At 32.7% G+C, this 12,353-nt stretch overlaps 1 protein-coding gene and 2 long non-coding RNA genes across 6 annotated transcripts; 2 read left to right on the top strand and 1 right to left on the bottom strand.

Annotated features, from left to right (window-relative positions):
- On the bottom strand, positions 2,338 to 7,047 carry LOC104717636 (beta-galactosidase 12-like). 2 transcript variants are annotated; one of them, XM_010435242.1, is made up of 18 exons: positions 6,798 to 7,047; positions 6,466 to 6,561; positions 6,254 to 6,366; positions 6,098 to 6,164; positions 5,897 to 5,989; positions 5,641 to 5,784; positions 4,974 to 5,062; positions 4,721 to 4,826; positions 4,557 to 4,641; positions 4,346 to 4,464; positions 4,095 to 4,256; positions 3,822 to 4,003; positions 3,601 to 3,710; positions 3,414 to 3,523; positions 3,209 to 3,319; positions 2,990 to 3,100; positions 2,681 to 2,886; positions 2,338 to 2,586 (listed from the first exon to the last, which is right to left on the bottom strand). In XM_010435242.1, exons 1-18 carry the CDS (start codon positions 6,969 to 6,971, stop codon positions 2,478 to 2,480), a joined length of 2,187 nt encoding a protein of 728 aa, XP_010433544.1. In that variant the 5' UTR covers positions 6,972 to 7,047; the 3' UTR covers positions 2,338 to 2,477. The 2 variants fall into 2 exon arrangements, with proteins under 2 accessions (XP_010433544.1, XP_010433545.1); XM_010435243.1 differs by having other exon boundaries at positions 3,822 to 3,997.
- On the top strand, positions 2,815 to 3,564 carry LOC104717634. The gene is made up of 3 exons (XR_756275.1): positions 2,815 to 2,901; positions 3,000 to 3,065; positions 3,203 to 3,564. It is a non-coding gene; the product is annotated as an uncharacterized LOC104717634 (long non-coding RNA).
- LOC104717635 lies at positions 3,968 to 5,061 on the top strand. Of its 3 annotated transcripts, none has more exons than XR_756278.2 (6): positions 3,968 to 4,058; positions 4,126 to 4,284; positions 4,378 to 4,449; positions 4,538 to 4,623; positions 4,700 to 4,829; positions 4,943 to 5,061. It is a non-coding gene; the product is annotated as an uncharacterized LOC104717635 (long non-coding RNA). The 3 variants fall into 3 exon arrangements; XR_756276.2 differs by having other exon boundaries at positions 4,364 to 4,449; XR_756277.2 differs by having other exon boundaries at positions 3,975 to 4,058; positions 4,130 to 4,284; positions 4,364 to 4,449.

Raw genomic sequence — 12,353 nt, 5'->3', positions numbered from 1 at the left:
AAGTTTTTACATTTAATGTTATTTAATGCTTATATTCATATCCAAACAAGTTTAGTTAATTCTTTCTACTATTTTTGTAATCAAACAAAATTAAAATATCTTAAATATCAATATATATATAATATTCTATAATTAATATAGTTATTTAAAAGATTTATTCCATATTAAAAAAAATTATTCTCCTATCATCTTTTGTTTTTTATTTTAAAATTGAAATGTAGTGAATCATCAGATAATATATAAAGTTGATAAAAATGTATATTTTCCTGCATATATTGTGATTTGAATTTTTTTAAACGAACATATATTACTCAATTAATATAAAAACTGTGTGTTCAACATACATATATCGTAAATTTACCATATATAGTAAACTATAGAATTTTAAGAAGTTTATAATTTATAACTGATATATCTAAACTTAATAAAAAGTTTAAAATTATGAATATTTAAACATATTAAATTTTTAAAATAACACAAACGAGTTATATTATATGACGTGTTATATGATATTACATGATTGAATTGATAATACTAAAATATAAAATATCATTAATATGATACTTCAATACAAGTTAAATCATTATTTTACTATTTTAACAACACCAATATAAAATATATCGAATCAAACTGATTTAATTAAGATTGTATTAAAAAAAATTGTTGTGCAGTATACCAATGTAACGCTCCGACCACCACCTCTTAATGATTGCGCACCAAGACAATCATCCCCAACGGTGTGAGTCTATTTGACTCCACACGCTTTTGGATTAGGCTCTGATACCAAACTGAAATCGGGGTGTCACAACCATGAATTATATGCTAAATCACTAAAATTAACAAAGAGTACATTAGCAAAATTAATATTGAAAAAAAAATATTTAAAAAATTAAAAAAAATTTTGCCCCGCCGTATACTCTGCTGGTCATAATCTTGTATAACTAATAAATACAGTGACGTATATTATAGATGACATCAGCCATAAATATAAAATAACACATCTAAAAGTATAACCCATAACATAATAAACCTAAATTTAATTTACATATTGACTCTCATGAATATTTTGTTAGATCCATCATTGTTTGCCGTGGTATTCATTGTTTCACACAAACTTTAAGCTCATATTTTGATCCTTGAACGATTGTTACATCGTTACTCTTGTGCATATTTACATATGATAGATAAAATGTGTTTAAGTTTTTTGTATCAGAAAATTTGGCCAAGTGATTGTCATTTTCGTTTACCTCTTTAATGTCGCGTTTTCTTTAGATCATTTCAATGTTAATAAAAAAAAGTTAGGAAACAAAGATACAAAAGAGGAAAAAGGACGTACAAAAAAGGAAAGTGAAGGAAAATGAAAGAAAGAAACAGAGAATCGTGTGTGTTTGTCTTCTACATATCGATGCAACAAGTGGAGGAGAGGATCCTCACAAGCTTTTTAATCTTTCCAGAAAGTCAAGTTAGGATTAAAGAAACGACATGGCAAACAACACTAACAAGCAACTTGAAGAAGCATTACTTATCCGGGTGGTCGAACGATTATATAATATCACAACTCCTTTTGAGTCGTTTAGTATATAACATTCAAATGAAGATATACTAACGACAAAGTCTCTGATCATATGCATATAGTATTCAAAGGAGTCGTATATAATATTGAAATGATGCCATACTAACGACAAAGCCGCTTCTCATATGAACATGCCCAAAGACCAAAGAGACCAAGAACAGTGAATGTTCAGTTCACTACTGATTGACCAAGAATAATTTATGAGATGTTAGTAACCAACCATAGGCTTTAAATCGCCGACAAGATTAGTCCGCATTCACACACTTTTAACCATTACATTATCTGTTTAACAACGCTTATAAAAATAAACAAAAAGCTTTTACAAAATTTCAGAAACCGTAACTACTAACTAGGCACTTCAAGCAATTAAACTCGTGTTTTGTTGATCGTAGTGTCGAAAAGTCCAGTGTCTCCCGTAAAAGGATTGTTTTTCCTTTATATGGGCTTTTCTTTGTGATAGGCCCAAAGGCCCAAAAAATTTCGATCGTTAAGAAGAGCTTAAACCGTGCTCCGACTCTTGGTCATCGGCGGGATGGTTCTTGAGTTAAGCTTCTGGTCTAAATCTCCTTCAAGGCGCCTCAGGTCAGTGTTTCCCCTATATGCGTGATTTTGTAAAATTTCTTATAGCTTTTTCGAATTGATTATTGAATATCTCTGATGGAGACAATTTGTATCGTCTTATGATGATCTTCAATCAACTACTGTAGTGTATGTATATATCACATTGTTTCACAAGACTGAGATGAAGATAGATAAGAAAATGAAATTCAAAAGCTTTGTTTTTTTTATAAATATTATTCTGTAAATATACATACATATAATCTGTATTCTTACAATTTGATTGCAGAGACACAAAGAAACAGGTTTTAACCTGAAAAAAATGGGAGTCAGAAAACTATTATTATTAGGCTTTTCTGTTTACAAGAGAGATCCCATTGGGTTCACCACCCCATTCTTCAAGTACAATGACAATGTTATTAGTTGGCTTCAGCCATGAACGAGGCACATGGTACCTGTAAAGCAAGAAAAAGTTCAAACCTTTGAGTCAAATTTTGGACTAAAGATTAAAGAAGAAGACAAGAGCAGAAGTTAGGCAGTTTTGCTCACCATCTTTGAGAAGCTTGTCCACAGTTACTCAAACATTTCTTTTCGGTGAAAGTCCCGGCATAGCTGCACCGCTCGCATTTCCCACGAGCTGTATATGCAGGCCAGTGCCGTCCGATGTTCTGTCCATTTATCCAAATTTGTCCTTTCCCCATTGAGTTCATCTCTAAAGCCAATGGTTCATTCCCTAATGGTGTGTTAAAAGTAGACTGCAAAAATATATGGTAAGAATACCATCCCATTGCTTTCATTTTTTCATCATAACAATGTTGGTGTGATGAGATGATTCACCAATCCTTCTGTTTCTCTTACCTTGTACCAGGTCAAGGGTTGCTTTTTGGCCATTAATGGTCCTTCTTTCCAATCCACGTTGGAGCTCCCGGTTACGGTATGAATGCTCATAGCTTCACCCTTAGTACCAATCTGCTTGAAACACAAAAGAACATATATGTTTTATTTAATTGTTATGATGGTTGGTAAGATGCGGTTACAGGGAAGTCAAAACTCGTTTCTCTTGAATTTCAGGAGGACCTTGTAAGACCATTTCCATTTAGACATGTCCCATGTTCCAGAGTTAACTCCCTGCAGTGTCACTGGACCAAGAACCCCAGTATTCCAAGTCTCATAATGCACGCCAACGTTCTGTGACAATAAAGACCACAAAGCTCAGAACACGATCAGTAGTATATAGGCAAAAAGCGTAGAGAGAGCTAGTTAGTTTATTGAGAGAACTAACCGGCAGCCCCGCTGCAGTACTCAACAGAGCAAGTTTGTTGACTCCTGCATGTAATTTGATCTTCTGACTAAATGTTAGCTTTGGTTGCTTCAGTGATCCATAAGCAGTTCCTGAAACGAAGAAAGGATTTTTAGCAAAAGACAAGCTTAGCATGAGGATGATTTTGGCCTATCTTAATATATATTACCTGCAAGTTGACCATTAACGAATACATGAAGAGCATGCCCAGCTGACGCAATAGTAAGAAGAGGGTCTTCACCAGTCTTTAGGAATTTCTCATCAGGACTGATCGTAAGGCTGATTATATCCGCAAAGAAAAACAACCGGTGAGTTCTCCCATAGAGTTAGCGAGAATGTGAGATAGATAGGGTGATTGCAGCAAGTCAAGAGTTTTCAAGTATCACTCACTCAGTCAGATACCAGAAATAGTCCGTCTTGTCTCTGGTCATGCTTATCTGTTCTACAAGCCCATCTTGGGAAAAGGTACCATTGTCATATGCAGAAGGAATCTCTTCGTTGTATGATCCCCAAGAGAATTGTGTGTTTGTCGAAACCATTTTCATGTGTATGCTTGGTCCACGGACCTGTACCTTGTAACACAGAGGTCAATCTCAGTGATACCATCACCCCTGACGTATCAACAAGGTAATGTGTTCAAGAAGTTTTTTTAGGTTGATTTACCTTAGCAGTGTTGTAATACTCGGTTTTGCAGTCAGGTAGAATACTGACAGACCAAGGAGGCAGATCATATGGAAATCCACCAAACAAGACTCTTGCAGCAGAGCTAGCGTTGTAGTTTGAGAGAAAAGCAGCGCAAGATGACTTAGACTTGAACACATGAGCCTGTGAAACAAAACAAGCAAAGAAACAGGTAAATAACTTCTTTTTGAAAGTTCTTCCATGTCTTCTCATGCTTACTGAATTTGCATTACCTCTTGGTTATCTCCAAGTGATGTGACTGTAGGATCAGCAGAGACCAATGCTGGTTCACAGAGCTTGATGACCTTATGCAGCCTTTTCAAGTGACTATACTTAGGTTCTCTCGGTAACCCTTTTGAACAAATAACCCAGCAAAAAGGTATTAGACAATGGTTTAATATGTTTGTTACCATTCTGTTTTTCAGGTGATGAAAGTTGAGTTACCGTATTCATCAAGAGGAGCATCATAGTCATAGCTGGTGGTGACGAATTCACCGGCTGTTCTATCAAAGTTCGTTCCTCCATGGTACTGTTTAAAAACATTTCCCTACTCCATTAGTAATCAAATATTGTGTCTCTTATTTCAGCAATAGAGAATATGAAGTTACCATATAGTAATTCATGAAAGAGCCACCGTTCTGTATGAATCGTGCCACGGAGAAGGCAATGTCTTCGGCTGGTCTGTGTGGTACCGCACCTCCAAACTCCGTCAACCTGGTAAATCATTTGCATATTCACACACAGAAAGTTATTTTTATAAAAAAAACGATACGTTGATTTTGGTCTTAGATATTCATATTTGTATTGAATAGTAATATATTTTTTTGTAGAGGGGGAGGGACATTATGTTGTGTGACTTACCAACCAGTCCAGTTCTCTGTCCACATTTTCGGCTTATTGTCCGAGTTTGGTTTGAAATTCTCACAATAAAACCCATTGCATGTGTTTATCTGTCGAGCAAGTAAAAAAGTAACGAATTAGGGTAAAACCGATTATGTAATCTCGTAAAAGAGTTGTAGAAAAATATGAAAACAACATGGATCCCATTCGTTTTCTCTTTATAGTTGGCCACTCCGTGTAACAGAAAAAATATGAGAAAAAGGAAACCAAATAAATTGTGAGTAACGTTATTTACAAAACCTGATATGCATAACACACGACAGTTTCTAACAAGAAAAGAGAATTTTACGTCAAAAGAGAACAGCGAATAAAGTTAGTAATGCCACCAAGAAAACTAAATAAGGAAAGATGATTCAAGCACTAGAATTCAAACAAAGAAATGATAAACAAACATCTTCTTTTGTTTACATATATTAATAATTTGTTAGGTATATATCATATATGTATTATTGATAGGAAAATATAAGAGAAGACAAGAAATATTTAAAACAATAGAAAAGAAAAAAAAAAAGAAGTAATAAACAAAACTTCTTCTTTTGCTTAAAGAATATATATATAACCAGGTTTAAAAAAGGAAGAAGCAAATAAGTAATAATTAAAGGGAGAAAAAAATGGAAGAAGAACATACAATAGAGTTAGGAACATCATCTTGCTTGCACATAATCCATGGGACACCTGTAGAGAGTCCTTCTGCCATTTCAGCTGCCCATTTTGTGTATGCCTTCCCTGGCGCTCCTATCTCCCACTCTATTGGTCCATACTCATTCTCTATCTGCCCATTTATCATTTCACATACAATGAAAATATCGTTTCAAAAAACAAAAGATTCACTTGGATACTACTGACATTATGTAATAAGTTAACTAATACGAAAACATACAAACCTGTGACAGAATGATGGGTCCTCCTTGAGTCTCAAACAATTTTTCTTCTTTCATCATCCCCACAATCTTCGCAGTAAATTTTTGCATTGCAGCCTTTTTCATTATCAAACCAATCTTTTTATATTAGTCAATAAAACACCCCCAAAAATGGATACTTAAGAGTTAAGAGCATGAAAAAAGAAAATTTGAGAAGTTGTAGACCTTGAAAGGTTCATTGTCGGTTCTAAATACCATTCCGGGAACATATTTGAGCCAAACAGGAAACCCTCTGAAAACCATTTAAACATATTCAAATCAACAATTTTTTTAAAAAAATATAAGGGAGAATCTCACTTTATCCTAGAACGTATAACTTACCCAAAGTTCCATTCAGCGCAAACATAAGGACCAATTCTGAGATGAACGTAAAGACCAGCTTGTTGTACCAGCTTGATGAACTTAACCAAATTATATCTGTCCTCAAAATAATACTAAAGCAGAGAAAACAAACAGAAAAGTATTAGTAACGATCAAACTATAGTTTTGATTTACGAGTCCAGATAATATTAATTATATGTTTGTAAAATTACTAGTCCAGGAGAAGGTTCATGTCCATTCCAAAATACATAAGTCTGTATAACATCCAAACCACCATCTTTGGCCTTCTGTATAAGATCAGGCCACATCTGCATATAGAACAGAGCATTTGACCACATATTTTTTTCTTAATTTTAAATTATCTATATGTACAAAAAAAACATAAGTTGTAATGAAATAGTGTAGACTATAAGCAAAACCCATGTGTCGAAAAAAAATATTTGGGAACAAAGATCCAATAAGAACGCAGAAAATATGTATAGAAAAAAAAAAGAATTAAGATTCTGCATAACCATACATATGCTAAAAAAATTGAAGAGTATACCTCAGGTGTGCTTCTTGGATAGTGAATGGAGCCAGATAGAAGGATCCTTCTCTGACCATTGATGATCACAGCTTTACGATCGTAAGTGACGGTTGCGTTAACTGAACAAATCAAAGATGAACAACAAAGAATCCCCAGAAATATCCAGGCTTTGTCCCTCGAATTTAACCCCATATTTTCCCTTATATATATATATATCCAACCTTTGGATGTTTTTTTTTTTGTTTTTTGGAGAAACAGGAAAAGAAGAAGATACCACCAAAAGTATTAGTGTGGGTTTGGAGTTATGAGGTTCTTGAAGCTATTTATAGATTAAGGTTGATAGGCATGCCATCTTTATCATTCTCTTTGTATCATAAATGATGATGTTTTGAGATTTTTACTAATCACAAAAATGATTTTTTAAAATATATTTAACGTATTTTTAAAAAAAATCAAATAACTAAATAATGTATTGACTTTTACAATATAAAATTAAAATGTATTAATGCAATTGAACGACAAGTGTCAGAAAAACCACCACTATATGAGTACTAGAAAGAGAAATAAACAAAAGTAAGTAACAATATTACATTATTTATTATTTTTTAATCTTCCGAAAACATCATACTTTCTAATACATAGAGAGTATTATTTATATATCTAAAGATGTATACCATTAAATTTTGAAGCATAAAATGTACTAAGATCATTTGCACCAAACAAGAAAAAAATTGGAGAGTAGTTAAAACTTAAAAGAAGTTAACAATGATTTTGTATTCTATAAAATTACTTTTATCTTTTATTTACCATATGCTATCGCAAAAATGTATTATTTCTTTAAATTAATTAAAAACATTAATTAAGAAAATGTATAAATAAGAACTGATAAGTTATGGAAACATTTGTCTTTTTGGGACCCAGATTTCTTCCTTTGGGCGGGTGACTTTGAAGTTTAAACCATTAGCTTAGTACCTTGCCGGTTACCAGTTGAGTAGTTTACAACTTTCCTATTTCTTTAAGATCCATTTTCCCACACCCAAATTTAATTCTTATTCTTTTTTCTCATTCTTTATGCTTATTGAGTAGTTAAATAACCAACCACACTTACTCCAACTTAAATATGAAATGAAATCTATCAAATTCTAGACTACTAAAAAGGTCGAAATTAAATACTTGTCTCTAAAATGTCTGTTTGGTTTAAGATTGAGGATTACATTATAATTAATGAGCTATGTAAATTTTTAACATACTGATAGCATATTATAAAATATTTATGTTGACTTGTATGTTTTTTGTTTGACGTATATGTTAAAACATATGTATATATCATGTATACATATGTTTAATAGATGATCTGAAAACATTTATAGATCATAATGGAATCTTTGAAATGGGATATATTGCAGGTTGGGTGGTCTGCGACTGCGACCCTAAGTAGAGAACATGTGGAAAAGACTATAGTAAACAATCGGTTGCACAATGCATATTTAATGATGGTAAGCTATACACACATGACACATACAATATTTTCTTATATGGATGTAAATGATGTTAATAGTAAGTTTACATTTGAACAATTTTTTCTGGTCTTGTACTTAGCCAAGTTAATTCAGCTAGTTATAGGAATGACCGTCCCTAGCTAGTACTTTATAAGACCTAATTAGGCAAAGTTCTTTAAGAAATAAATGAGGATTAAATAAAGACTTATAAGACACACTGACACGCTTTGTTTGACTGTTAAAGGTTAAATAAGGACTCACTCTGTAGGCCTAGTAAAAAAATTAAAATGCATTTGATAAAAATGGATAACTCGGATGAACAATCTAGGGAAATTCCCGAACTTAATTATTGTTAAGTGACCAACACATTTTATATAAAAAGAAGTATTAGTCAAATTCAATAATCGAAGTTATGCAATGTGGTTTAGTTGACACTGGTTCGTTGGGAAAATTCAAGTGGCCGCACCCATGACTAAACTTCGTTGACTACAAAGCTTTACCTTCCAACCAAACCGACTGACATGTAGCTATATTAACCAAATCTTACTAACACCCTATCCAATCCTCCAACGTTCACCAACCAACCATGTGTCACATACCGTGTACACTTTTGTTTATAAATATGTGTTTTGAAAAAGACAAAAAAAATAAAAGCAACTCGCATATAAATTAAAAGAGTCAATTTGGTAGCTGAAAAAATTTGACAGAAAAATTAGATACATTAGAAGTTAGTTTGTTTTTTGTAAATTTAGATACTGTTATCAAATTGAAATTACAATAGAAGTTGTTATTGAGTCCGTCTCACTGGAACACGTGGGACATATCAATTATCATCTTATCATAGCGTATTTTTTAGTACGTTTCTATAGTATGATTTAAAGATGATCAGATTCACCTTCTGTTTTTCACAATATGATACTTTACTGTCTCCTATTTTTCATATTCTATACAAAAAAAAAAAAAACGAACAAAGGAGGTCACTGAGCATTTCAAAAATCTAATAAGAAATAATAACAATGCTCTAATCAATAATATATAGGTTATTTTTGCTGGAAAAGTGCAAATAGAGGAGTTTTGTAATGAGAAAGGATCACACTATCAACATTTTTGTAAATTCAAACTTGGTTTAGATGCATCAAAAACGAATTTAATCCTAGTTAAAGTAAAAGACAAAACATATTGTTCCATTTCTAACTTATTTTGTTTCTCTTCACTCGCCTTCTACGTAAACTGGATTTTGTCCAAATGTATAGGTTTTTTCGGCGGTTCACGTTTACTTCTAAGGCCCGTTAGGATCAAGCTCTTGGAAAAAAACCTATACATTAGGTTAAAAATTTGTCAATGTCCAGAAGTAATTTCAGTTTGACCTAATTTTTATTCTGGTTAAAGTTTTCCCCTTGTAATTAAGTTGTAAGATTGTTATCTGACATATTTTGAAGTGGTGAGAAGTGAACGTAAAGAGTTAAGAAAATTAGGAGAGTCATGTTTGAATTCGAACTCAGATCCGTCGAGAAATATTCTGTTAACAGAATTACATAAATTATGTTTAAATATGTGCCCTTTGACGGCCTAATTTCTAATTCGGCCCAACAATAAAATAGTGGTATAGAACCAACTAGGACCAAACCAGATCATTAAACTAACCGGAAAAACCAGGAAATTAAGTCAAACCAGAATAAAAATTCGGTTGTACCAACCAATTTACATTGTCGACAACAAGATAAGTGATTGCCACGCATTTACTCATCAGAGATTATTTTCTAGGGTTTCTAGGGTTTGGGGACGTATGTGCTTGGCCACCACATGATTCATATTTATCTTATACGTTGAAGATTAGTTTCGACTACATATATATAGCATAGAAAATCTTAGAAAATCCGGTTTAGAAAATGAAAAGTATATATGTGATAATGATGTAAAGATTAGATGATAATATCGAAAGAGAAAATGAGCTCACATCACACATATCAATATATGTCACAAGACAGATGATACGGTGGTGAGGATCAGAGAGGCAATGGTCCCTTTTGGGAAATTTTATTATTTTAGAAGAAACCAAAAAAAGAGACAAGTCATGAAAAGTACCAAAATGTTGGACATACCCCCAATTTTACTGACATTCACATATATAGATATACATACAGTGTCATATGTATGTCTAAATATGTGTCTTGTTCCTCTCAAAGTGTCACTTGGTGAGGCATTTGTGATCCCTATGCCGCATACGTATCCCATCTCTCTATCGTTTATTTTTCTCATGCCAATTCTGTTTTTTACCTAAACACATATCTATCAATCTGATTCTGCTTCATTTATTGTGATTCAGATTCTGTTCTCTTTGTGTAAGTTTTCCTCTTGCCCTTAGCTGTGTTTCAATGGGTGCAACTAGGGCTTATAGTAGTTGATTGACACCCGTTGAAACGGACCACGCGAGTTAAATTAACTTGCATACTTTGCTTTTACATCTTTGAATATTTTACAATCGGAGAAGCTTTGTTTTACTCGTTTCAGACTTTAATTTATGTTCAATTATTTATGAGAAATTGTAAGAAAATATCACATNGTTGAAGATTAGTTTCGACTACATATATATAGCATAGAAAATCTTAGAAAATCCGGTTTAGAAAATGAAAAGTATATATGTGATAATGATGTAAAGATTAGATGATAATATCGAAAGAGAAAATGAGCTCACATCACACATATCAATATATGTCACAAGACAGATGATACGGTGGTGAGGATCAGAGAGGCAATGGTCCCTTTTGGGAAATTTTATTATTTTAGAAGAAACCAAAAAAAGAGACAAGTCATGAAAAGTACCAAAATGTTGGACATACCCCCAATTTTACTGACATTCACATATATAGATATACATACAGTGTCATATGTATGTCTAAATATGTGTCTTGTTCCTCTCAAAGTGTCACTTGGTGAGGCATTTGTGATCCCTATGCCGCATACGTATCCCATCTCTCTATCGTTTATTTTTCTCATGCCAATTCTGTTTTTTACCTAAACACATATCTATCAATCTGATTCTGCTTCATTTATTGTGATTCAGATTCTGTTCTCTTTGTGTAAGTTTTCCTCTTGCCCTTAGCTGTGTTTCAATGGGTGCAACTAGGGCTTATAGTAGTTGATTGACACCCGTTGAAACGGACCACGCGAGTTAAATTAACTTGCATACTTTGCTTTTACATCTTTGAATATTTTACAATCGGAGAAGCTTTGTTTTACTCGTTTCAGACTTTAATTTATGTTCAATTATTTATGAGAAATTGTAAGAAAATATCACATCATATCCAAACTAATTCGATCATGATCATCCCTTGGTTTGTCAAACAAAAAGTCTAGAGCCTACGTGTTGAAACTTCTTTAGGTCTACTTTAAGTAACTTGTTGTTTCATTAATTTTTTACCATTGAGGTACCCTAATTATCGTAAAACCTTAGAAAAAATTATAATTGAACATGTGGTGGGGCTACGTACTAGCTGCGATAATTGGATGTATGTGATAAAGCAAGTTGTAGCTAGCTAAGGAACTTTCAAAGGTGATAGATCCTCGCTTTTTTTCTTTGTTTTGTTTGTTTTTGATCCAGGGTTTTGATTTTTAGATTTTTTTTTGTCCCTGCTTCTAAAATTCGAACTTAATAAATCATATTTCACATTGTATAACAAGAATAAAGAAATAAATATTTCAAACAAAGTTAAAATGGTTCTCTAACTCATCTATCAAGCCCTCAATCTTTATAGAATGTTATTCTACTTTTGGATCAAATCTCCGTCATCTTTACCACTACTTCACTCCAATCTTGATCGATGATCATTAGGCACGCTTCTATTTATGAGATTTGGAAATAGTGGAATTACAAAAATGATATTTCACCGTGAATCCTAAGCGATAATCAGTCATTCAGTCTCATCAGCAACATAAAAGAACAAATTGAAAACTAACATTCGTAGCTAGTTAATTAGGCTCATGATTACAATATATATGAAATATTGAGTGTATATATATATATAAATTACATATATACACATACACACAATTAAAAACTGTATGTGGGGGGGGG

Source organism: Camelina sativa, chromosome 10 (assembly GCF_000633955.1).
Source record: "Camelina sativa cultivar DH55 chromosome 10, Cs, whole genome shotgun sequence".
Classification (NCBI taxonomy): Eukaryota; Viridiplantae; Streptophyta; class Magnoliopsida; order Brassicales; family Brassicaceae; genus Camelina; species Camelina sativa.
This window is presented reverse-complemented; position numbering and strand designations above follow the sequence as displayed.